At 50.0% G+C, this 26,208-nt stretch overlaps 1 protein-coding gene across 2 annotated transcripts in view; it reads right to left on the bottom strand.

The window, feature by feature from the left end:
* Positions 1–25,790, bottom strand: part of KIF3C (kinesin family member 3C) — a 32,844-nt gene extending 7,054 nt beyond the window's left edge. For both annotated transcript variants that reach the window (XM_066626759.1, XM_066626760.1), the window contains exons 1-3: positions 24,191–25,790; positions 2,179–2,280; positions 1,779–1,901 (exon numbers count right to left, since the gene is read on the bottom strand). In XM_066626759.1, the coding sequence (XP_066482856.1) occupies positions 1,779–1,901; positions 2,179–2,280; positions 24,191–25,603 (1,638 nt within the window). In that variant the 5' untranslated portion in view covers positions 25,604–25,790. The remainder of the gene's footprint in view (positions 1–1,778; positions 1,902–2,178; positions 2,281–24,190) is intronic.
* Between the last annotated feature and the right edge of the window lie 418 nt (positions 25,791–26,208).

Genomic DNA, 26,208 nt, shown 5'->3' with positions numbered 1-26,208 from the left:
CTAGTTATGCCCTCACAGCTACACTCTTGTAGCCATGACTCACAACAGAGGTAGGAAAGGCAGAAGAGCCACATCATCTCTCTGACACTGTGTCAGGGGCCTGGGGGGGGGGGAGAATTAATTTACATTTCAAATTTGGGTAAATTTACATAAACGAATATATTAGAGATGGAACTTATATGAATGAATGAAGGTCTCTCAATAGCTCAAGGCCTATAAAAGGCCTTGCACAAAGCAAGGATGGCCTTTCCTTCACTGCTGCTGCATCACAGACGTGAAAAAGCAAGTAGTGGAGGAAGCCCTCATCCCACAGCTCACGCAAGATATTGAACAGTTGCCCTCATACTGAGAGTAGTTGTGTCGAGCCAGCACAGGCTCCAGCAAATCTCCGGAGGACCAGAGGCTCATTGGAGACTGGGGGCTCCCTGCGGGCCAGATTGGGAGTCCCTGAGGGTTATAAATGGCTCGCAGGCCAGGGTTTGGGCACCCTGCCTCACAAAAATAGCAGCAACAAGTACAAGGAAAAGAGTCAGCATTAACAATCAAGAGTTAAGCATTTCGACTTCAGTTCCCAATCCTAGTTAGAAATCCAGACAGAGTCTTCTCTTTTTCCCTCAGTTACAACCCCCTCCATATTTCTGTTTTAAAACAGAGCACCCATCAATTCCTCTCCATCTCAAGGCAACTCCCATCCATTTCTACCCCAAGATAAAAACCAACCATTTTCCCCCACCTGAGGCAAAACACGTTCACATTCCCCTCACAAGGCAAAATAATCAATTTCCAACTCAAATCATTCCCCTTTACCTCTGGCCACCTTATGCTCCCTCTGATGATGATGCACATTCACAGCCATCCTTCAGGCCCAAGAGGGCTGATTTTTCCAGTGGGCAACACCCTCCACTGAGGGTCACCCACCACCACTGAGGTGGGATGCAGCCAGCCAGTGGACTTGTTCATGTTGCCAGAGCCACTGCTCTCCTCCTCTATGCACTCATGCTACAGTCCTAAAGAGGTGCTCAGAGGCATCTTTTGGATCATTCTAGATTGCTGTCTGTGGGCTGCACAGAGCTTAGCTTTGAGCTCTGTGGCCATGCAGGAAACCTGCCCCTGACCCCCTGCCATCCACTGCTGATGCAAGCTGCATCGGATTGCCTCATAGTTGGGCCAGCCCTGTCTTGGGGCAATGTGGCAGTGGGTGGGGGACAAGAGGCACCAGTTCAAGTGGTGCCTCCCATCCCCCACCAATGCGGAGATCAGGGCATCAAGGGACTAATCAGGGGTGAGAGACTAATCAGAGGTGGACAGGAGGGCTTTTTTGAGCATGTGAAAAGCATGCTTTGGAGCTCTGCCCACCAAGCCAAGCCTCCTATCACTATTTGTTGTATTGCGTTCCTGGTCTCGCTGCTGGGCAGCAAGTGTCCAGGGGTCTTGCAAGTACCACCAGACACCACTCTTGCGGTACCCATACCACTGGTTGAGAAACATTGAACTAGAGAGTCCAGGAGTCCTCCCCTCTGAACTGCAGCATGAAACACTGGCTTTGTTTGTTTCAAAGGTTCTGCCAAGTTGCTGCCAGGCCAAGAAGCAGTCACTGCCCAGCCAGCTGTAATGGACACTGTTCTCACTGTGCACCGAGGGCCAGTTTGTCTTTGAATGGGCCCTGACATGTTGGCAAACAAAGCCTGTGCTTTTGACTGGTGCACAAGACTGTCAGTAGAGAGCTGTAATTCTACTTGTTGAAAGCCCCCACCCCCAAATTTCTGCCAGCTTCTCACCTTTTTCAGCTTCTTGGTTTTGATCTCCACTTCCTGCTGCAAGGAGGTGAATGTCTCTCGGAGTTCCATGGTCTCCTCATCCCGCAAGAGCATCTCCTGCTGCATTTCACGCTCTCGCCGTTTCTGCATTACACAATTGAACCAACCACCCCTTAGTGTGACAGCATGGCTACCAAACAAAAGCAGTGGGAGCCAGATAGCAACCATCAAATTGAAGAACTACCTCATGCAGCCCACCACCCACCATCTCTGCTGTGAAAGCAGACTGAATGGAATATGGTTTGTGTTTTAAATGGAATGCCAGCTACAGCTAGGGTGGGCTAGCATGCACAAAGTGCACCTCAGGATGTCTGAATTGGAGGGGGGGGGTGTTGTTGGTCCAGCTCCATCTAGTCTCTACCTGCTCTGCAATCTCCTGCCTTTTCAGCTCCAGCATTTTCTGTTGCTCATTTGTATGGTCCATGATGTTCCTCCCACCAATCAGCAGCTTGCTCTCCATCGCCTGGAGAAAGAGAAGGCAGCAGGTTAGGGGGTGATGGTTCCATCACTTTTCTAAGCTGTTTGCATGAGAGGTGAAGTAGCCTTGAAATTGCTTCAGCTTCTGGATGCAAATAACCAGATTTTTCCTCCCCCAGTGACTTTGCCCATCTATACAGGTCCAACATGCAACAGATGCTACAGCCATTATTCAGCAGACATGCTGAAAAAAATCTAGCTTGTACAATGAGTATTGGCTGCACAGTCCATGAGCTAAGGAGTGCATGGACCAGAGCCTCTTCTCAGAACCCTCTCTAGTATGGTAGCTGTTCCATGTGCGCTGACTCCGAACTCAACCTACCAATGAGGATGCCAATCACACGAGAACCAAGCCATATATTGACACAGTATAGTGATAACAATAACGATTTTTGCTCACTTCTGCTGCACTCCTTTGCAAGCCCCCTTGCAAGTCCCTTTGTTACCTTTGCAAGCCCCTTGGGACAAAGCTCTTTCTTTTCACTCTGTGGAGAGCACCATGTATATTGATGGAACTACTGTATAACATGATAACAATCATAATGGCAGCGAACTCAGTCCAGTCTCCAGCACTCACTTGGACCTCACATATTTGTTCCAAGGCAGCCATCTGGTAAAAGCAGGGAAACGAGGCCATTCTCCACCACAAAGCATCTTGTAACACCTTAAAGGACAACATGTTTATTCAGTCTGTGCTGTATTTGCTGCAACAGACTCACATGACTGCCTCTTTGGACTTTATATTTTTAAAGCAAGAGATAAACTTTAGCTGTGCTCTGGACTGAAAGCAAATTGAAACTAAATGGCACATTTCACCTCGTAAGACAAACAGAGTGACAATTCACAATTGGTGACAAAAAACTTCACAGCAACACTAATTCTGTGCTGTGATCCTCTGTAATAGGACAAACAAAACCTTCTCTCTCTTCAGCCCTGTGGAGATGTCAAGTCTCATTATAGCTTCTCATCTGGCTGATTCATGCACTTGTCTCCCATGACTGTTTTCTGTTAAGAAATTGTTGTTTTCAGGTCTGCATAAATGGGCACAACTCTGACACCAGAAACGGCAGCATCTAGAAACCAGTGGGAATATATTTTCATCTTTCTGGCCACTCTGTTTCAGACCTGGAAGTGAGAATTCTTCAACAGCAAAAATTCAAAGGGAGCCACAGCCCACAACACCTTCTGCTGGAATAAACTGGTTAGCCCTTAAAGTGCTACAATACTCTTCCTTCTCAAGGGTCTCTTCAGTCTAGAAAAGAGATGCATGAGGGGGGACATGATTAAGACATACAAAATTATGCAGAGGATGGACAGAGTGGATAGAGAGATGCTCTTTAGACTCTCACACCAGAACCAGGGGACAGCCATTAAAATTGAGTGTTGGGAGAGTTAGGACAGACAAAAGAAAATATTTCTTCACTCAGCGTGTGGTTGGTCTAAGGAACTCCTTGCCACAGGATGTGGTGATGGCATCTGGCCTAGATGCCTTTAAAAGGGGATTGGACAAGTTTCTGGATGAAAAATCCATTACGGGTTACAAGCCATAATGGGTATGTGCAACCTCCTGATTTTAGAAAAGGGGCTATGTCAGAATGCCAGATGCAAGGGAGGGCACCAGGATGCAGGTCTCTTGCTATCTAGTATGCTCCCTGGGGCAGGTGGTGGGCCACTGTGAGATACAGGAAGCTGGACTTAGATGGGCCTATGGCCTGATCCAATGGGGCTCTTCTTATGTCCTGACTTAGATGGGCCTATGGCCTGATCCAGTGGGGCTCTTCTTATGTTCTTAAGGGTGCTTCCCATTAAAAACATTGAAAACCATTTAAGACACAGCAAAACACAACAAAGAAAAGTGTTCTGAATTTCTAATCCTTTGAATATTCAATACTGGAAAAATTAACCTGGATTATTCTCCCAGTCACAACCTGGACCATGTGCTCCAGGGACTGAAGTTAGGTTTGGGAGAGCCAGTTCATACCACAGCTCACCCAAAGGCACTCTTTCAGCTTCAATGTGAATGCAGGGGGAAGAAGGGAGTGCCAGCCTCCTGAGACTGTTGGGAAGGCAAAGCAAAGAAAAGAAAGGCAATGATCCCAACAACAGAAACAAACACGCCATGGCCCCTTCCACCACTAATGCACTAGCAAGGAGACAAGTGAACAGAAGAAGCAACCGACTGAAATGAAAAAGTGGCAGAATTAGATTACACATTGTGAAAATAAGAGCAGCTGGTGATGCTGCCTGGGGAGCTTCCTGGGAGGTTTCTCAGGGAATCTATAGGCAGAATTCAGGCCTAAGAGCCAGGGTAGGAAGAGCAGCTCTTATGTTGCACCTTCCCAAGTGTCCGGTTTTCTGAATGGCTTCTTCCCAATGAGCTCCAGTACCATGAAAAGAACAAATGGGTGATTCCCCCACCTCACCCCAACAATGTCCAGCTGGGCTGTGGACCTCTGATGCAGGAGGCATGGCTGGCTGACAGCCTCTTGCAGAGTGCCTCTTCCCAGGCCCTAGTGCTGACACATCCCAGACGTGCTGGCACATGGCCAGGGCCACTTCCTTCCGCACAGCTGCTGGGCTCCACAGCCGCTGCCGGGTGCTGGACAGCTGCATCCCCTTTCCTGTGTGACTTGCTCAGAACAGCCCCTCCCCACTAAAACACTGCAATCCCATACTACCTGGGAAGAAGATAGGTTGTTTTCAAAGCAGAGACTGTCACAGGGAGAACATGCAGGGAGAAACAGAGGGGGGGACGACACACGACTCCTCTGTCAGGTTCTTCAACCCACAGGTGGGGCTAGCTTGCCCCAAAGCGCCACATAAAGTGACTGAGGGTATTCTTCTTATGCCACGCTACTGCTGACACATTTTGCTACATGTGCTCATGGTGCTGGATGCATGGCAGGTGAGCATGACCCAGGCCAGCCTCGTGGCATTTTGCTTTGTCCTCATGGCAAGGAAGCCTCAGGTCCCACAGGCTCCCACCAACTTCAATGAACACACTCAAGTGCCATAAGGTAACTGAGGCACAGGCCTCCTGAGCAAGCAAGGAGTCCCCTGCTGCCCCCTCCTCACGGAACAGAACAACAGCAGGGCTCTGTCTCCCCCTGGGGGTGGACCATCAGGGCACCAAGAAATGTTCCTCAAAAAGTTCTCCCCACAACAGCATCCATGTTGGGTTTACTGGGCTAGGGCACCTTCCTTATGAGGAAAGGCTATGGCGTTTGGGCCTTTTCAGTCTAGAATGGAGACACCTGAGGGTGGACATGATTGAGACATACAAAATTATGCATGGGAAGGATAAAGCGGATAGAGAGATGCTCTTTACACTCTCACATAACACCAGAACCAGGGGTCATCCACTAAAATTGAGTGATGGGAGGGTTAGGACAGACAAAAGAAAATATTTCTTTACTCGGTGTGTGGTCGGTCTGTGGAACTCCTTGCCACAGGATGTGGTGACGGCATCTGGCCTGGATGCCTTTAAAAGGGGACTGGACAAGTTTCTGGAGGAAAATCCATTACGGGTTACAAGCCATGATGTGTATGTGCAACCTTCTGGTTTTAGAAATGGGCTATGTCAGAATGCCAGGTGCAAGGGAGGGCACCAGGATGCAGGTCTCTTGTTATCCGGTGTGCTCCCTGGAGCGTTTGGTGGGCCGCTGCGAGATACAGGAAGCTGGACTACATGGGCCTATGGCCTGATCCAGTGGGGCTGTTCTTATGTTATGTTCTTATGTTCATGTTGTCTTACAGAAGTGAGTCATAACAAGTGGGGTCACAGACCCCTCGTGCTCCCCTGTCCATCCTGTGGTGGTTTGCCTGTTGCTGCTACTGCTGACGGATCACGCAGGTGCCCACTACTGATGCGTCAAGACCCCCATTCCCTCAGTAACCCAAGAATCACTGTGCCAGCCACTCCCTTCTCCCTCCAGACTTTCTCCTTTCTTTCTTCCCCCACTCCTTTCCCAGGAGCAACCCTGCAAACCACCACTTCATCACCCTCTGAGCTGCCTCTCAAGGGACCCCGACCCAGGAAAGCAGTCTCCCCTCACTGGCTTTGCTGCCTTCCCTGGATTGAGCCAAGAGCAGCCTAGTTTGCTTGGGCTGGCCTCCCACCAGTGAGCCAGGGGCTTACCCTGGTCTTGGCACCCAAGCCCATGAGCCCTGCACTGAAACAGTCCTAATAGATGCCCTTGACAACCTAGACCATCAGTCCACAGCCCCTATTTTCTGTGTCTTGTGTGCTGTCAAAGTGATGACATACTTAGTGTTTTTGTCCCGCCCTCCTTTTGTGGGAGTGTGTTGGAGTCTCTTCTCTTTTACTAGTTAAGGGAGAAGCAGAGAGATTAACCCCATACTAAGGTAGACTACTTTAACCACCACTGCAGCCACTCAGAACAACTGGGGTGCTCAGCCGTGTGCACTCCCATCAAGCACCTGCAGTGCAAGAGGAAAACTCCCCCTCCCATGTGAGCAAAGCACTGACAGGTCTGCCAAGTGTCTCACTCCTGGCCTGCAACCCTGGTTTGAGAGGCCATTGAGAATGCCATTGAGAGGCCAAAGAGAATGCAAGCCATGGCCTTGCACTACAGATGGAGCCCTAATGGATCCCTGTTTCTTTGCTTTCTTCCCCTTTGCCCCTTCTCTTTCCATTATTGCATAACCACCACCCCCATCCTTCTGAAAAATCTATCTGATTTCCCAAAGACCCTAACATCCTGCTCTTCCACACCACCACCCTTCCTGGGCTTTCCAGGGAATTCCTGGTTGTTGTCCTATTATCCCCACAATAAAGCTTTACACTGTTGTCCCCTATTTTTGCCTCTCTCTTCATTTCATGCCAGTCCATTGAGTTGTGCAGAGACCAAGTGCAGTGGCTCATAGCACATGTAATACATTTCCCCTATCTAGCATTGGACTATCCTGCGGAGCGCACCGCAACTTTGGAAGGCACTTCCATTGTCACAAAATGGCTGCTGACAGCGCACGTAGCGCTCCATTAGAGGTCATTTTGCTGCAGCACCACTGCCAGTTCCTGCTGCACCTACTGGACCAGGAAAGGCAGGGTGAGGGCAAGGCAGGGAAGCGGGCAAAACTGGGCAGGGAGAGGAATGGGGGCAGGGAGGGGTGAGATGGGGTGGATCCAGTGGCAATGGCATGTACAGAATCCTATCCCCTCTTTTAACAACCTCACTGCCCCTTTCTTCTTTCTGGATTTGCACCAGTTAAGAAGTTGGCACAGGTCCAAGGAGACCCATTACAATCCCCTTTCCTCTCCAAAGTCTTCCAATCTGCCTCCCCCCACTGGAAATAACGCGTGCCTTTTTGGCACCACTGGAAATAACGTGTGCCTTTTTGGCACGGCTGCATCAGCAGGGGAGGACAGGGCTCTTACAGCATGCCCAGTAACAATGCTCTTAAATAGAGTTATCAGATACAAATGGGGACAGAGTGCCTCTACTTTTAACCATTATATAGAAGAGAAAATTTTGGCAGGTGCCAACCTTTCCAAGTTGAGCTGCACCTGCCAAAATTCCCTCTTCTATACAATGGATAAAGGTAGAGGCATTCTGATCCCCCTTGTATCAGGTAACCCAACCTAGAAACAAAAAGTGTAAGTCATATAATATTTGTGCTCAAAGTGGCCTTTAATGAACATGAGAGGGGGACAGTTTGCAGAATTCTGGAAACGTTGAAGCTGTAATTTGTAACTGGGGCAAATGGGATGTGAATGGCTAGATCTATGCGGGTGCCACCTGCCCCCAGCTGGTGTGTGCATATTGCCAGGTTTGCTCCCCACCCATCTAGGATAGAAACCTGCCCTTTTTGCAAATGGAAACAGGTTCTCGCAAGGGATACCAGGATTCCATGAACAATGAATCAGAGAAGGTAGGGATACACGTGGCTCTTGTTTAGAAGACAAATATGTTGTTTCAGAGTTAAATGTGTAGGTATTCAGCTTCAGCTGCTGTGGAACGTGGGCCTGTCCAACTGCACAGCAAAGGCTTGAGTGCTAGCATTGCCAGGGATCCTGAGGAGCAGCCTCTAATCGTGCAGGAAGGCTGCTTGAAGTGGCACAGTGCCCTGGGCTGGTCCTGCAAAAAAAACCTTGCAACTCAGAAGGATGCAGGAACAGCCTGTGCCCTCTCCCGGCTGACATCCTGCTTCCAGGGCAGCCCTATCCAGGGCAGAAGGGAGTTGCTCACGCTTCCCGCGCTTTGGCCTATGCAGACACTAAGCACAGGCATTGCACCATTCCACATGTACCCTCACAGCTGGAGAGGTTAACGTGTGCCCATCTCAGCAGTCAACACTTAAAAAATGAAGACACACAAGCCCTGCCAAGAGGGGTTGAGGAGGTCCAAAGTGTGCTAGTTCATTGCACGTGAATGACAGAAAAACAGCAAAGTCAGAAAGAGCAATCACTGAAACAGAACATATACGTATATGGAAGGGCAGGTCTGAACGGGATTCATAATAGATTGTGACAGCAAAAGGCAGCTGCCAACAGACCCTTGCCTGAAGAGTGACACCTCCTTTCCCTTTCAGTAACCAGGCCTGATGCAATCCCCAGCACCACTGCATCTCCTTGCCACCGGGACCGGGAGGGGGCAATATCTCTCCTTCCCTGCCAGATCACCAGGGCAGCCACAAAGTCTCGGTTGAATTAGGCCAGAGCTCAGCCATGGAACACATAAATCAATGAAAAACAAGGGGCCCTCAAATCATGCACAGAGCACACATACCTCACCACTGAGCAAAACAGTGTGAGTTCACATTCTTTGGGACCCGAAGGGACAGGATCAAAAAGGGAGATACTCAGACAGGCAGACTTGCAGTTCTGGCTCCTCTCTTCTCTCATGTGGAAGACAGTGCAAAAGAAAGGTGCTCCATTCCAACCGCTCAGACAGGGCAGACATTGCAACTTCCAAAACCCAGGAAAGTGGTAAGGGATGGGGGGGCTCAGAACTCCACACAATGCCCTCAGGAGGAGATAGAAATCCACTGATGCTCTGGGATTTCACAGACTGCTTAAATTTAGGGTAAGTTCTCCAGTGCAAGCCCCACTGAAATGAATGGGAGCAGCACAAGAACATGGCTTGTGCAGGAGAACTTCCCCCTGGACTGTTTCTGTGCTAATTGACCTGCTTCTGAGTAGCTACCAACTTTCATCCTTGGTGCCAATATCTTCATTATTCAAAATAGATCAACATTTTATAAACCCAGAACTGGGGACACCAAGAGGGTTCATGAGCACACAGCTCCACTCTAGGATTTTCCTGCAATGTGGGAATTGGAGCACCTCCAATTTCCACATTGCAGGAACCTCAAGCCAAGTGGCTGGTGATGCGAGAGGACAGCACTCATTGTAAGAGCCTGCTATGCTCCCTGGGGATTGTGCCTCCCTGTTCACTATGGAAACATCTCTCTCCCCCCTTCCTGCCTCACAGGAGCCACTTCTCAGCTCGACAGCCGACTGTGCTCACCCAATGTGGTTCCACAAGGCTGCACACTTGCAGAAAAGCTGTTCAGCTGCCTCCAGGAGCCCTTCCTCTGTGGGGGCAGCAAAGCCTGCCCTTACACTATTCCTCAACCATTCTAGGTCCTGCCACACCAGCTGGTTTGCCACACTGATGTGTCTTGGGACAAGACAAGATGGCCATGCAGAACCAAGCACATGGCACTGAATGCCAGTTGCTGTGAAGGAAGCGCAGGAGAGGGCCATCACCCCCCTGCTCTGAGCAATCCAGGAGTCAGCATTTCATTTGCTTGTCACAGAAACCACTCTTGTTGAAAAGTGGAGTGTAAATAAAGCCACCGTCATCTTTACTGGCAGTTGCAGGATGCTAGGCAAGATGACTCCAGCAAGGCTCTTCTGTTGTCAGGGGTGAGAAGCTCAGCAGAAGCAGTTACATGGAACCCCCCTATATAGAGGAAGTGAACCCCGTAATACCAAGCGTGGAAAGCAAACAACACAGCAAGACCATTGTCCTTTTGTCCCATAGGTGGGATGTTGGTCTAGAAAACAAGGAGACTGCATTTGCCCAGCACCTTCTGAGTGTGCAAAACACTTCATATGTGTTATTTTCATATTGTTCTTTCAATTGCCCTATAGGGTGAGGAAGCATGATCACCCTCTTATTGCAGATGGGAAATACTGAGGCTCAGAGGGAGCAGCTTGAGCTCATGGCCAACTCAAACCAGGGCCCCTGAGTGGCAGTCCTGATCTGCAGTACTATGATGCTAGGCCAGCGCTGGCACCAAAACGAGGGACTTCTGTCCCAATCCAAGGCAGGCTTGGCCACGGTTCCTCCGGTGCACTCTCACAGCCAGAGAAGGGCATATGGCTTTCGGACAGAAGCCTGAGCCATGCATGTCTTCAGGGGACAACTCAAATTGGGTTCAAGTTCTTCACTGGCCCAGACCAAGTCATTCTGTCTTTGAAATAGGAAGAAAAATACTAGCCAACCTCAGAAAATCTTAGAAACGTTTGCTGCCACTCAGTGCTTCCCTGTCCCCTGCCAGTCAGTTTCACTGGCAGAGGGAGAGAGAAAAGGCTTATCCATGAGAAAAAGGGGAAGGGGATGCTGACCAAGAGGAGGAGGGTGAGCAATGTCCACCCGCTCCACTAGTGAAAAGATAAGCACAACTGAGTTTAAATTACAACTAGGTTGATTTGGGTGACCCGTTACGAAAGCCAGATGCACTATTGAGTTAAACCAAATGCTTTCGAGAAAACCAGTTCTGACCATTGTCATCTGTGGAATTATTTCTGTTCAGATCCAGGTCAGCTCAGCACCAAAATAAACTGTTGAGGAAATTGCGTCCCCGGGAGGAAAAACTGCCTGTGCAGCCCTTCCTGCTGGGAATCCTGAAGCGTTTGGGCTGGTGAATGCCAGGAAAGTGTCACCTGCATTCCACCTCCAACCTCTCTTTCTGACTATGAGAGTAAAAACAAGCTCTAGTCTTGCATTAGGAATGGGTGCAGGGCATGTGTGAGCTCAGATGGTTGCTTTATATGCCAGTGTGGAAGTGCCTTCAGGTTTGCAGTGCCTTCCAGAGGTGGCGATTCCCTGCCCTCCAGCACTGGGAAAGAGACATCTGTCAATTAGTTAATGAACTTCTGCTCCACTTTGTTGCTGTAGCCTCAAGGCAGCTTATAACAGAATTAAAATCACAAATTAGATACAGTACTCTTCTTTTGTTATGTTAAGTGAATGCAGCATTCAGCCATGTGGAAATGAGCCTGTTGAATGGAGGAGCCTGTGCTCCAGGGTCTCCTGGTGAGCCCTGGTGACTGACAAATGATTGAAACAGGATAGTTTGTAGTTGAACAACCTGGAAAGCATGTTTTCACACCTGGATACCATAATGGTTTGCATTTTGGGTGTTGATGACACACATTACTCCCCAAATGCATGCTACTTAAGGGCAAAAGTCAAGATGCCAGATGGCCAGCCTCATGCCTGGCCAGGAGGGACAGCAGTGAGGGATGTTTCAGGATCAACCAGAAAGACCAGATGTGTCATGGGGAGAGCCCCTGGGAGTCTTAAATAGTAGCAGCATGTTAAAGTCCATGCAGGAGGCCAAAGAAGCTGTCCAGGGTGGGTCCAAGTGCCCATATGGGATCCACATTAAAAGCCCACAACATGGCCCCATGGCTGCACAGGAAGGGGGTCCTCTGTAGCACTTGTGCAACTGAGCCCTGTGCCACCATGATAGAAAAGTGGGGGAGCCCCTGCAGGGGAGAGGATGTGGCTCTGAAGCACACAGAGCTCCAGGTCCTCAAGATCCTGCAAATGAAGCCTGTGTGTGCACACCAGGAGGACAAGGACTAAAAGAGTTGGGACATGTGGTGAGAAGGAGTGGTTCATGTCCCAGTAGCACAGGGCAGGGGGCTGCAGTCAAGAGCAGAGGCGCTTTCTTTGCAGAATGGAGATCCATCCTGGCTAATGGCTCCAGCGCAGGGGGTTACTGCACTACATAGCTTGCATATGTGACATCCCAGAGGTAACAAGGTAACAAGCAGCTGACAACAGAGAGCAAGGCTGTCAGTATGCTTGTTTGTTCTCTCTCTCTCTCTCTCTCTCTCTCACACACACACACACACACACACACACACACACACACAGAGCCTTTCTCCATGCACTGCAGCCTCTCTTTTGCTTGCTGGCTTCAGAAGAATTTAGTGGGGACTTAGTGTGGAGGTTATGCCAATGGCTCTGGTTGCCTGCATGTTCTCAAGGCCTATATCCTGTTCTTCCCCCTCTATCTCTGAGAAGGCCCCTTCAGCAGCAGTCAGTAAAGGAATTAAAGGGTGAAACCGGACACAAATCCGTCCCCCACCACCATCACCACACCTCTGTCAATATGCTGGGGGTGACAGCCTGGCCCACCCAGCTGTTCTGATTCCTGCACTGGTGAGAGCACAGAACCCAGGGGGCAGGTAGGACACCAGTGCAGAACTTTGCCCCTTGAAGATGACAGAGGAGAACAAGCCTTCAAGGACACTAAGCACACACACAAATATGAAGCAAATGTGACTTGCTGCCAAGACCAGACCAACGCATTACTCTGTCCCCAGCAGCCATGCCACACTGACTGAGGGGAAGCTGTGTGCAAGGTGAGAGTTGTGGACCAGCATTGGGGATCCTGGCTGCACCTCCAAGACCACAAGCTGAGCAGTCCTAAAAATACTGGTGCCCCAAATCATGGTTTGTGCAATCAGGCTGGCTCTACCTGCAGAGGGTTCTTCCTCAGAAAAAACATTTCTTGGCGCAGTGTCTTGACTATGCCTCGTGGCTCTTTCTGAGATGGACAGAATACACCATGCACTTCGGATGTGACACACCTGGCATCCTGTAGCTGTCAGCACAGGGAAGGGTTATTAGGAGCTGTGCTTCTGGACCAAATGGCACATCAATGTACGCTGCTGAAGCTTCCTGCTCAGAAATTCAGAGAAAGCCAGCACGGAAAGAAGAAACTTTCCTTTCCCCATGCACCCTGGTTCCAACTGGGAATCCCCCTGCCACAGTTTTTAAGGGGAAAAAGAAGCACTTCTGATCAGAAGCCACTGCAGCATTAGGCATTTGTGTGCTCCTATAGTTTGCCTCTTTCATTACACAGGAAAGCTTCTCAGCCATCAAAGAGGACCCAGTCAACTAACCTTTCTGCACATGATCTCATTCTTTTGTAGTACTCCCACTTCTCTCTCTCTGGAATTTGCTGAAGCATCCTTGTAAAACCAACTCCCATCGACAGTCTATCGAGCTCATCAGTTTCATCTAGATCAACCAGATGCCCCTGGGAAGCTCACAAAAAGAGGCATGATGGGAAGAGGCCTTTGACTGGCCCTTAGTATCCTTGAGCCAGAAGGATATGCCGGGAAAGATTGCTGCCTGTCATGACTAGCAGCCACAAACAGAACTCATCTTGCTCCCCCCCCCCAAAGTGTTTGTCCATTTCTTTCCATCACAGCATATCTGAAGCAGGCTGCCGACCCATCCAGTTTCGTCAGAAGACCTCTGGTCTTTGGGATTTGCTGGAAGGTCTCTAAACTATCTCTTGAGCTGCATGTGATAAGGTAACGGTCTGCTCAAGTGCAAAAGCAACACACTGTAGTGAGATGTCATTGCATTCTCTTCTTGTGCCAACATTCAGGGCTGGCCCAAGCTGCTTCACCACCTCAAGTTGCTGTTCCAGATGATTTAAGACGTGCACCCCAGGATTCCCAAGGATCTCAAGGACCACATGGCAGCAGAAAGGTTGCTGCCACAAGAAGGACTGCTTGTGTTACTGGACTGATTTTGTATATGGCGTGCAAGTCCATGCACTCACTGAATAACAGAATTGCAAGGAATACAACAAACCATTCTCTCCCCTGGCCTAAAATGGATGATTCTTTAAAGCACTCCTAATTGATGCCTAGCCAAGCAGTTCTTGAATTCCCCAGGAAGAGCAATTCCATAGCATTCTTGGACAGCTCAAGCAACTTGCCACATAAGGCAATTCTTACTGCTTCTATGTGCATGTGTCTGTGAAAATGAAAGAGGAAGGCACACACACACATGGACACAAACCAACCAGCATCTCTTGAACACATGAAGTCTATAACTGAGGCCGTGTGGAATTAATTTTCCAGAGATTACAGGCTCTCCGGTTTTTTAATTTGCACACTGACAGCCCTCCACTGCCATGTCTCCCCAGTCTATTATGCTAGTTCTTCTGTATATCACATTGATAACATTATGGAAAATTACTTCCAGCCTTTAAAAGGGCAGTTCCCGCTTTCAGCCAGAAATGACCCCAGGTTGAAAGTAATCATTAGCTCTGCTGCCTTGTCAAGCAAGCAGAATCAAATGCTTCTGACATTTACTTGCAGCTGGAGGTTGATGTCTTTCTTCACTGGCAAGAGTCTCCCCAGATTTAAGAACAGGTAACCAACAAGAGCAGGGCAGAGAACCAGAGGGGGTGGTGGGAGAGGTGGGCCCTTGGTGAAAGATGGATCAGTGGCTGCAGCAAACCCAAACCCAAACCCCTATTCCATGAAGCTGGTAACTGATGAGGGAGGGAGAATTTGAGAAAGCCATGGGGGTGGAAATAAAGGATTTAGAAAACATTTGCATGAGAGAAGGAAGAAGGAAGTAACTGGGAAAAACAAGGATTGCTGTGGTCCTGATAGACCTGGCTTTGTGGCTGAGTCCAGTGGCATCACTAGGATTTGTGTCACCCCAGGGGAGGCCTGTGCATCACCCCATGTAGTGGGCGGGGCAACACCCCAGGTGGGCGTGGTGATGTACCGTCGCCCTGCCCCCACCTGTTTTTTGGCTGTACCTTTTGCTAGAACACAGATATTTCAATGTGGATTGTTTCATTGCATTCTGCATGAAATTACGCATTGATTGATATATAACATGATGGTCTTATTCCTCCAAATTCTGATTTTAGTGATTTTGAAAACTTGTAGTCTCTCTCTCTCTCACACACACACACACACACACACACACACACACACACACACACTGTGTCAACTTACTAACACCTTATTGCAGCTGTTCTCAAACTTTTAGCACTGGGACACACTTTTTAGAATGACAATCTGTCCAGGACCCATTGGAAGTGATGTCATGGCAAGAAGTGATCGCACACCACTTCCGGTTTTGCGGAGGTGGAACGCAATTGCTCCACTTTCACTTTCTGCTGCTGGGGAGCCCTGCAGATGCTCATGCAGGGCTTCCCGCACCCAGGAAGGCTGCTGCAGGGACTGGTGATTGCATCCTAGTCCTTGCAGCCCCCTGAACAACATGATCCTGGGTTCGCATCGCTGCCTTCCCCTCACCCCCACTGCCTCCCTCCCTCCCCTGCAAGCACTTACTGCGGGTTTCAAACTCCTGGAGAGTTTGAAAACTGCAGTTCTAGACTGAAGAGACCCAAACACTGTAGCCTTTCCTTGTAAGGGAGGTGGCCCAGCCCACTAATCACTTGGTTACTCTTTTCTGCTCCTTCTTCCAGTTCCACTTTATCCTTTTTGAGATGTGGTGACCAGAACAGGATGCAAAACGCCAGGTATGACACCATCAATTTGTACAATGGCATAATAATATTGGCAGTTTACTGTCCAACACCACCCCAAGAACGCTTGTCTGCTCCATCACATACAGTTCAGAACCCAACTGTGTATATGTGAAATTTTGATTTCTTGCCCCTATGTGCATATAAGCCTTTGGTTCCTCTGCCACAAGAAAAGAATTCCCTGTGATGCTCAGTAGAATCTGTTGCCCAGCAACGGGTCCTCCCACCATTTCCCTTTGGAGATTCTTTGCTCACTTACTGCTGTGTTGGCAACTGTTTCTTGTAATACAGCATCAAGGTTCTCCTTCCTTCATGTCGATGTTCAGGCTCTTGGGTATCTTCATCACTTTGGACCAGATTTTCCCAAATAGGGTTCAGGTAACACTACAGAGCAGGAGGTTTTCCCAGGAAAAAGGGTGTATCTTTGTGCCCACTGCACCAACACACTGGCAGACCAGGGAGGACCGCACCCTGTTCTGTGCAATTAAGGTCTATGGGACCAATTCTGGTTGTGCACTTTGCAACCAATTCTGTGGGCTCAATACTATCCAAATTTCCAGCCATGCCAACAGGGCGTGGCTGCATTGGTGTTGGACAGTTGGATAGGATTGGGTCCCAGGTTTGAAAGGATAAGGCCTGTGGGCTTCCTTTTGCAATACTTCACTCTGCACCAGGCCCCCAATTGCTTTGCTTTGCTTCCTTTGGTTCCTTTGATCCCCAGCCTTTCTACCAAAGATTACATGGCTGTCACGCAGCTTGCTTCTGCTTTACCTTGCTGTGGTTTGTCATTGTTGCCCCTTGATAGGGGTATTTCTAGACATGTGTCCTCCTTTTAAGACACTAACCACAGTGTATGATGGGGCATACCAGGGAATCCCCTGATCATCCAGCCCTGACCCATGTAGGCCACTGGTGCTGCCAATACAGCACCCCAATCCCCACTACCCTCTTACCTACAGCATCAAGTGAGATATGATGAGAAAGAAGAGCACCCAGTACCGCGCCATGGGTTGCAGAGAATATCACAGGAGCCAGAGAGGAAAGGAAGAGGGGAAAGCAGACCAGGCCAGGGGAAGTGGCTCAGTAGGTCTAATGAAGTTCTTAGGCTGCCTGTTGCAATGCAGCTAAGCAATACAAATTCTGCACCAAGCAGAATTCTACAACCCAGGCAAATTTGCATCCACCTTCTTTACCTTGTACAATTTATTCTCAGTTTTTACTACCTAGCAACATTCTAGTTTTGCTGGTCTTGAGAAGAAGCAATGAGCTGCATGAAGCCACTTGTTACCTTGAGCAACCATTCCCCTGCACATCAGGGATGGCACAACCAGGTTCACCACCAGTGCCACCCCTGACCTGCCACTGATGCCTGTGCTGCAAAACAAAACTTACTCCACTCCTTCCTTGCACACGTCTATTCCAAAAACAGGAAGTGTAGGACTTCCTGTTTCATTTAAAGGGAGACGTGAGACACAAGGAAGGCGTGAGATGAATGGATAGCGAAGCAGATTGCCACTGCCCACATGGTTTTTTCCGGCATGAGCAGCAACAATCTACTTCCCTACCCGTTCACTTCACTCCTTACTCATGTAGTCCTTTAAGGAAAAAAGGAAGTCCTACACTTCCTGCTTTTGGAAAAGAACCACACAAGGAAGAAGCAAGGTAAGGAAGCAAATCCATTCTACTCCATCCACAGCAAGCTAGAGGGAGGTGGCAGTAGACTCAAGATGAAGGGTATCCCAAATCTGTGGGCATAATCCTAACCAGGTCTACTCAGAAGTAAGTCCTATTTTGTTCAATGGGGCTTACTCTCAGGAAAGTGTGGTTAGGATTGCAGCCTGCCACTCCCTCACCACCCACCCATGCTCAACAGGAGCTGCATTACCCACTTCAAAAATGGACTGGTCCTAGCCCCTGCCTCTTCTGTCTTCTGAGACCTCACCATATGTTGACTCCATATAATTTCAATTACATCTTTCCTAGTCATAATGGCTAGAGCTGAGATTCTTGGGAAGCTGAATTCTGTGCCTGGTCCAAGGAGGGTGCCAGAGGCTTATGGCCCATGCTCAACACTTGGTGAGTCCAACTCCTGAACCCTCAGTACTGGGGCAGTGGGAGCACCCAATGCATCATTGGTGGGTGGACAGAGAGCACCAGAAGGGGTCCAGTGCCAGTCTCTTTCTCTAAGTCCCCAGCTCGTCCTTTGCACCATCCTGTGTTTTGATGCTGCTCCCACTGCAATACACAGTCCTGCCATAGCAGACAAGGGGCATACTGAGTCATTGTGAGTTCAGTCTGAAAGCTTTCCCACAACACTTCACCAAGAGACAAAAATGAGACAATGAAGTTGTAGGGTCCCCATGACCCAGCACTGTCCTTCCTGCAACAGAGTTCTGAGCATGGGGCTGCTGCCTTCTCCTCCACACTGTTCTGCCAGGAAAACTCACATCTCCCAACGCCAGGCGCACAGACGTTCCCAGAGGAAGCCTAGCCTTGAGCTCCAGTTACTCTTGTATGACTCGCGCTTCAGTTGCTGTCAAAATTAGGTCACCCTCCCCTTCTCTTGAGAGTGTGCTTGGGAAACCTGCTGCCTGCAAAGGATGCTTTTTACACATCAGCCTATGAAAGCAACCCCTGCCTTCTGCTCTTCAATTACATGATGCCCATCCTAAATGCCAGCAGATCAGAATCCAAGTGCAGAATTCACAGCCTTTGGAAGGCTGGCCCCACATTCCCCATTCCACAAGTCCTCACTGGCTTTGCTAACAGGCAGGCTCTTCACAAGTACTCCCTGTCCCACAGCTCTGCAGCTCCGAGGGGCAGCACCTGGTTTCCTTCTTGGCAGCCCCCACTGTAGCCTGGAACTCTGGAGCACTTGCAGCCTGCAAGCAACAGGAGGCTTCATCTGACACAAGTTGTCACACAACAACCCAACGAGACCATTCAAGACTAGTATGGCAGCCATGTTACATAATCCAACAGGCTGATCCAGAGACTAGCATGTTGGGTTATGTGGCATGGCTGTGCCACTCACAATTCACTGGACGCCATGGCACAATCCTGTTTTCGATCTGGGCTCTGAACATCCAAGATTTATGTGGAACTCAAACTGTTTCAGAAGTCAGCTGGCAGTCATGCAGTTTGCCACTCAGCTGCTCACTGAAGGTGAGTAGCTAGTTCCCTGGGTTAGTAATGGATGATCTTCCCCCTTTCCTGCCATTACTTCCCCATCCACACCACTCCAACCAAAGAGCCCCTCCTGCCCCGAGGGGCCTGGCCAATGTGTGGGAGCAGGGAAAGTCAGGTGTTTGCCAGGGCTCCTAGTCTGGCTGCTCCGTTCATGTGTAAAGCCCACTTATTTTTCAAGCTGTATTCATTAGGGCTGGATTTTTAAAGGACAAACCTACTGCTTGTGTGCAGGGGGAGGGCATGCCCTCTGGGTGCCCCTCTGCCCATCCATCCCTTTGCAGAGCTGCCTCTCTCCAGAACACAACGTCCTGCTTTATTCTCCAAGCTGCCACTGGCCCCTAACTGTGGGGGTGGGGTGGGGGCCGCTTGCTAATGACATTGTGCTTGTGCACTGGAAGGGTGACTGTACTGGACAGAGGGGGCCATTCATGCTGTCACCACTAGTACCCCCCTGCTGTCACAGCTCCAGGCCTGGCCTCTCCCTTCACAACTGCAAAAGGCTAGCCGGCTTCCTCTGAGCTAGGCCACGTCCCTGGGATGTGCCCGGTCATTATATCGAGCAAAGTGCCTCTGAGCAAGTGCAAAATGCTTTTCCATCGTCACTGAGCAGCCACAGCCAATATCCAGATATCTGGTATCAGAGAGAAAGGGCTCCAGATTGGCTACCATGGGAGGAGAGGATGTCAAAAAGCTGTGAATAACTTTGGTAAAATGTGGTGGGGGTAAAGGCACCACCCCATATCTCCCACCCCATATTTCATATCTCACTGAAATTTTGCCTGTCTTGATGGAAATGAGAAGAGAAATCTCACTCTCAGACAGCATCCTGGGCACCTCAGCTACTGAACTCCTCCCCATATAGACCCTTGTCACTGAGATCCCTCCTTCACAAATAAAGAGAACATGCCCTCAGCTTCACCAACCAGCTTCACCAACTTACTGGGGTAAATCATCACTGACTCTGACAAACCCTCTCCAGGCCCACTCCCTTCTGCATGGCCTTCCCCTCTCATCCTTGCCCACCCTGAACAGAGACACCCCCTAATCACTGACACTTAGTTCTTTTCCATTTCCATTTGGTGGAGAGCAGTAGATAAGAACCCAGGAACCTTCCCCAGACATGAGTTCTGCCATGCGCCTGGATGCCAAGGCTCCCAGGGCCTGGTGACATCACAGGTTAGAAGGCCTCTGGACACATGATGTGTGCTGCTCCCTCACATGGAATGGTCAACAGTGACCCCAACCATCTAGGGCAGGGGTGTCCAAATTTTTTGGCAGGAGTGCCACATCTCTCTGACACTGTGTCAGGGGCTGAGGAAAAAAGAATTAATTTATATTTAAAATTGGAATAAACTTACATAAACGAATACATTAGAGATGGAACTTATATGAATGAATGAATGTCTCACGATAGCTCAAGGCCTTTAAAGGCATTGCGCAAAGTAAGGCTGGCCTTTCCTTCACTGCTGCTGCTGCTTCACAGACATGACACAGCAAGCAGCAGAGAGAAAACTTGGCCCGCAGCTCGTGAGAGAGATCAAACAGTCGGCCCTTGCGCTGAGAACAGTGCACTGGGCCAGTGCAGGCTCCAGCAAGTCTCTGGTGGGCCAGGTTGGGGGCCCCTGGGCCAGGGTTTGGGCACCCCTGATCTAAGGTTTAGAGTGGGGGCTGCCAGGCAACCAAAAGCCCCTTGATTTAACACAAAGCATCACCTACCTACTGTGGCACAAGTATCATCAGTTAAGGAACTCAGTTTCTGAAATGTATTTATTTTAGGCATTTCTAGGCATTTCTAGGCATTTCCCCCTCCCATTCATTATCACCAAAAAACTGGTTTTGAGGTCTGGGGTTCAGGTCCTCCAAGAAGCCCTCTTCACTGTAATTCAGCCACAAACTAGATAGGCTGAATGCAGAAAGATAATATCCACTGTGATAAACACACAGAGTTGAACACATGGGAGTTGGCACTGTTGGGGGGGCAGGTATGATCCCTTCCTCACATTCAGCCTGCACGGTTTCCAGCAGGAACCTAGTGATGGCAGACAAGGTTCTTACCTATGTATTTTATCCTCACAAAAGCCCCTGTGAGATGGGATAGGCTGAAGGAAAGCAGCAGGCCCAAGTCACTCAGTGAGCTTCATACTGAATGGGGATTGGAACACATATCTTTCTGGCCTTAGAAAACTGGGAACTGCATTCACTGGCATGCCACTGTGGTTTAGGGCAGGGGTGGTTGTCTGAACTGAATTTCTGGGTTCCCTAACTGAGTGGCACAAGGGTTGGGGAAAGTGTTTCTAGGAAAGGCAGCTGATTGAGAGGCCAGCGTCTAGATTTGGTACTGCTACCTCATTCTGGAGAGAGGCAGCAAGTGGAGTGCCTCAGGGCTCTCTCTTGGGCCCTATGTTGGGCAATGGTTTTATAAATGATGGGGATGGAAGGGTGGAGGTGATGCTTTATCAGACCTGCACATCTACAAAGCTGGGGTGCGGGGCGGGGGGGGGGGAGCTAGCATCCTGGAAAGCCAAAGTGGGATTCAAAATGGTCTTGACAGGCTTGACCAATAGCCCATCTCAAATAGGTGAAGTTCTATGAAGACAAAAGTGAAGTCCTTCAGGGAGAAACAAAAATCAGAGGCACAAATACATGATGAGGGAAACCTGGCTTGGCAGAGCCATGTGTGAAAAAGGTCTAAGTGTCTTTGTGAACCACAAGCTGAACAAAAGCAAGGAGTGATGCAGCTGCAAAAAACAAATGGACTGCTGGGTTGCATTTGCAGAGGCAGAATCCAAATCATGGGAAGTAATAGCTTTGCTGTATACTGCAGTAGAGACCAAACCTATTAGGGCCTTATGCCGCCAAAATGAGTGTTCTGGCAGCATAAAGCCCTTTACGGCAATTGCAAAACACTGCATGCCATTCAGCGCATTCTTGGCTGGATGGCACCTACCAGTGCCAGTAAAACAGTGTGGGGGTGGCAGGGAGGTGGGAATGGGCAGAATGGGGCAGGGAGGGGGAGGAATGAGATGGAAGAGAAGGGAGGGGCAGGGAGGAGGGAAGATTGAGGCTAGGGAGGGGGCAGCATCAGTGGCAGCAGAGCTGCCATTATCTCCTGATCCAGGTCCATTAGGACTTGTGCCAGCTAAATGGCACAGGTGTAAGTAGATTCGATAGGCCAGCAAGGGTTTATCCTGGGGCAAGGGAACAGATATTCCCTTACTCTTAGGAGAATTTTGGTTCTGAAATTCTCTTGCAGGATACAGCACGTGCCCTGTTGGCATGGCTGCATCACTGCATGGGGATTTAAGAAGGATTGAGCTGCCCATCAGTTTCCTCTTGGAATTCTGAGCCCAGACTTGGGCACCACATTTTAAGAAGAGCATCGGTAAACTGGGGCAGATTCAGAGGAGGGTAGTTAAGACTGTGAGGGGTCAGGAAAGGGGTTTTGTGAGGAGAGAGAAAAAGAGCTGGGCATGTTTAGTATGGAGAAGAAAAGACTAAAGGGAGACATGATAGCTGTCTTCAAGTATCTGAAGGGTTGTCACATGTGAGGAAGGGAGGACTTGCTTGCTGTGGTTTCCAAAAGCAAAACTAGAACTATGGGTTAAAGCCACAGGGAAACTGATTTAGGCTAGATTCCCTGACTGCAAGAGCTGTTCGACATGGGAACAACCTGCCTTGTGCAGCTGGGGGCACTCCCTAATGGGAGGTTTTCAAGCAGAGGTTGGATGGCCACTTGTCAGGGATGCTGTAGTAATCATCAGTGCTGAGTGGGGCATTAGACTAGATGGCCACCAAGGTCCCTTCCAACTTTCTATGATTTTCTCCTCTGTCTCACCATAACCTTGGGCTTGTACCACCCAGAGGTGACGGTGTTGAGACCTTCTTCTACGTGAACATATTGGGTGTCTGCTCTACCTCACTGAGCATGGCAGAAGCCACCCCCAAGTAACTTTTCAGAGAGGGCTCAGGGCCAAGCCTGGTGGGGAACAAGAGACTTCAAGTGATGGATCACAAATGGGCGTGGTTCATGCCTTGAAGTCTTCTATTCCCCCCCTAGACTTGACCCTGAGTCCTCTCTAAGAAGTGAGGGTGGCATCTCTCATGATCAGTGAGGCAGAGCACATGCCCATATTGTTCACAGCACCCAGCACATTCCCCCACAAGCATTAGCAGGCCGAGCAGCAGCAGCAGCAGGAGCTGAATCTCTGCAAAAAGAGATCATCCCCCTGAGATCACCCCCAGCCCCCTGAGCACAGAACATCAAGGGGGTTAGAAAATGTCTACTGGTGAATGAAAGGAACCTTCAGTTGGCACTTAAAACCCTCAAGATGCTGCAGGCAGCCAAGACCCAGCAGGCAGGTAGACAGGCAGCCTCTCTTGTCAACACCCGCTTGCGCAGACAAAAGGAAACCCGATTGGAACTGTAGGATCCGATTGGCCAGTCTCCCAGCTCTGTTGGCCAATGCGTACACAGGAGGTCACCTCCACACGGTGATGGATGAGACATTTTCTTTTCTTTACTGCTTCTGTTGTGTGACAGGCACTTAACTCAAACCACCAGCCACCGCTGAACGCCAAAGCCCCCCCCCCCGCCTGGTTCAGCCACTCCCACCCTATGGTCAGATGGCACAGCTCCTGACAGCCCATGCAAAGGAATCTGACACATGATAGTGCATAAACAGAGGCAGGAGGCCCAGTGGCCAAGGCCAGCGCAAGCCTTTTATTGCCACTGAGCATAAGCCACATACACAGAATCACAGTCTACCCCTCAGCATTCACTAATCTAGAATATTTACCACCTCTTGCACAGGACTCACAATCGGTAGTGTGAATTATAAACCCCATATGACCTGTGACCACATGGTGTGTGTTTGGGTGCTGGCGATGGTGGGGGGTATCCAAGAGCACCTGAATGGCTTAAGCTTATTTAAGGCCTGGATAAATATTCTTAACTGTGGGCAAGTGGACACCCTGGCGGGTATTCAGGAAGACATCAGCCCGCCCCCCCCCCTCAATTTTCCCACCTGTGCAAAAGCAATATAATGTCCTCACAGGTGGTGTCCAAAAAAGAGAATGCCACATCCTGTGCCCCTGACAAGCACTGTTGAGACAGTGCTGGGAGTGAGATTTACCTTGTATTTGGTGGCCAGAAGTTCAGTGGCCTCTTGCTCCTTCTTCAGCTCCTCAATCATCTTCTCCTTCTCCTCCAAGAGCTTTTGCTTCTCCTCGCTCACCAGGCTGTGGTCATCCTGGATAGCTGCTTTCTCCTCCTCCAGTCTCTCCTTTTGCTCCTTCAAATAGTTCTTCATGTTCTTCTCCAGACCCCCATCCTCGTTGTCTTCCATTTCTTCTGCTTCAGGAGTTCCCTCCCCATCCATCATTTTCTTCCTCCGGCTGTTCCTTCGCCTTTTCTTGCTTAGCATCCCCCGTTTTTCCAGCTGGGCCTTCAAGCGAATGATCTCCTCCTGAAACTCTCGCAGCAGTGTATCTTTGGGATCCTCATTGACCCTTGGCTTGTTCTTGATATTTTTGGCCCTGTTGGCAAACCGGAGGGTAGACAAGCTCTCATCATAGCTGTGGGAGGCTGGACCCAGTGTGGCCACCATGATGGTCTTGGCATTACCACCAAGAGAGTCCTGCAGGAGGCGGGTGAGCTTGGAGTCCCTGTAGGGGATATGGGTGCTCTTGCCATCCACCAGGGCTGAGATAACATTGCCCAGAGCAGAGAGGGAGAGGTTGATCTTGGAGGCCTCCTTTGGCCTCTCGCCTTGGGCTCCCATCTTGCTCTGCCGCTCACTCCCAGCCAGGTCCACCAGGTTGAGCTTTCCAACCCGGATGTGGTCTTCCCCATCTGGGCCAGTCTCACTGCACTCCACTGTGATGACAAAGATGGCATGCGACCGGGAGCTATACTCATTCATGTTGGTGCTGCCCACCGACCTGGCTTGATTGCCCAAGTTCATGACATGCTCAATTTCCTTGACATTTTTGGTCACAAATGATGAAAGGTCCTTGATGTAAACACCAGTTTCTGGGTTCTCTTTGAGCTCCATCTTCTTACTCTGGTCTTTGGCCAGGAGATCTCGAATCTCCTCTTGGTAGATCTCCAAATAGGAAGCCCTGACCAAATACTGCTGGTTCTGTGAACGCGAGATATGGGTGAAAATGTGCTCAAAGGAGTTGGGGATGACCCCTCTCTTCTCAAGGTCAGCCCAGACCCCTTGCATAGTGTAAGTTTTCCCAGTGCCAGTCTGGCCGTAGGCAAAAAGGGTGCCGTTGAAGCCCTGAAGTACTGAATCAATCAAGGGCCGGACAGTCTCGTCGTACAGGTCTGCCTGCTTGGAATTTGCATCATAAACGGCGTCAAAGGTGAAGGTTTTAGCCAGCTCCCCTGGGGAGGCTTTGGGGTTCCGGAGAGTCACCTGCCCCAGCTTGACATCCATCTCCAGGATCCTCTCGTAGCCGGCAGCCTCCTCTTTCCTGCTCATGGGGCGGCAGCGGACCACCACCTTCAGGGCCTCGCTGATCCTGGCCCGATTGGCCATCTCGAACCTGTGCGCCACTGACCCTTTGGCTGCTAGCGCTGGGCAGCGACTGGGGCGGGCATGAGGCTTTCTCCTTCCCCCTGACAGCGGTGGCGGCAGCGACGTTGACAGAGTGGATGCTGCGGTTATTTGTGCCTTGGCTTTGCACAATGGATGCAGTTAGGCGTGAGGCACTCGGGGCATCCCGCCCTGGTGCGCAGACCACCCATCCTGGCTCATGCCGCCCGGCAAGGCTGTGGGATCTCAGGACTCTGCCAGCTCTGGATGGCGGCGACGGCTCGCCTGCCTGCCTGCCTACCTCCTTCCTTCCTTGCCGTCTAATGCTGGAGTCTGCCCGGTGGATCCCTCAGCAACTCCAGTCGATCGTGCCGGGGGCGGCCAGTGTGCTCATGCGCTGGATGCTCATTCATTGCAGTTCGGCAGCAGCTGCTGCCCTCTGTGTATGTGAGAGAATGAGGGCGGAAAACAGGGGAGTGGGAGGGAGGGGAGCCCAGGGGATGCTGCTGCGGCTGAGGTGGTGGGAGGGGGCTGCAGAGCGCCTGCTTGGCTGGTCTGGAGTGCAAAGGCAAGACGCGCAGCCACAGCCTCCCTCCCTCCCGTCCGTC

Source organism: Tiliqua scincoides, chromosome 1, assembly GCF_035046505.1.
Source record: "Tiliqua scincoides isolate rTilSci1 chromosome 1, rTilSci1.hap2, whole genome shotgun sequence".
Taxonomy (NCBI): domain Eukaryota; kingdom Metazoa; phylum Chordata; class Lepidosauria; order Squamata; family Scincidae; genus Tiliqua; species Tiliqua scincoides.
Note: the sequence above shows the minus strand (reverse complement) of the source record. Positions and strands in the feature narration are given on the sequence as shown.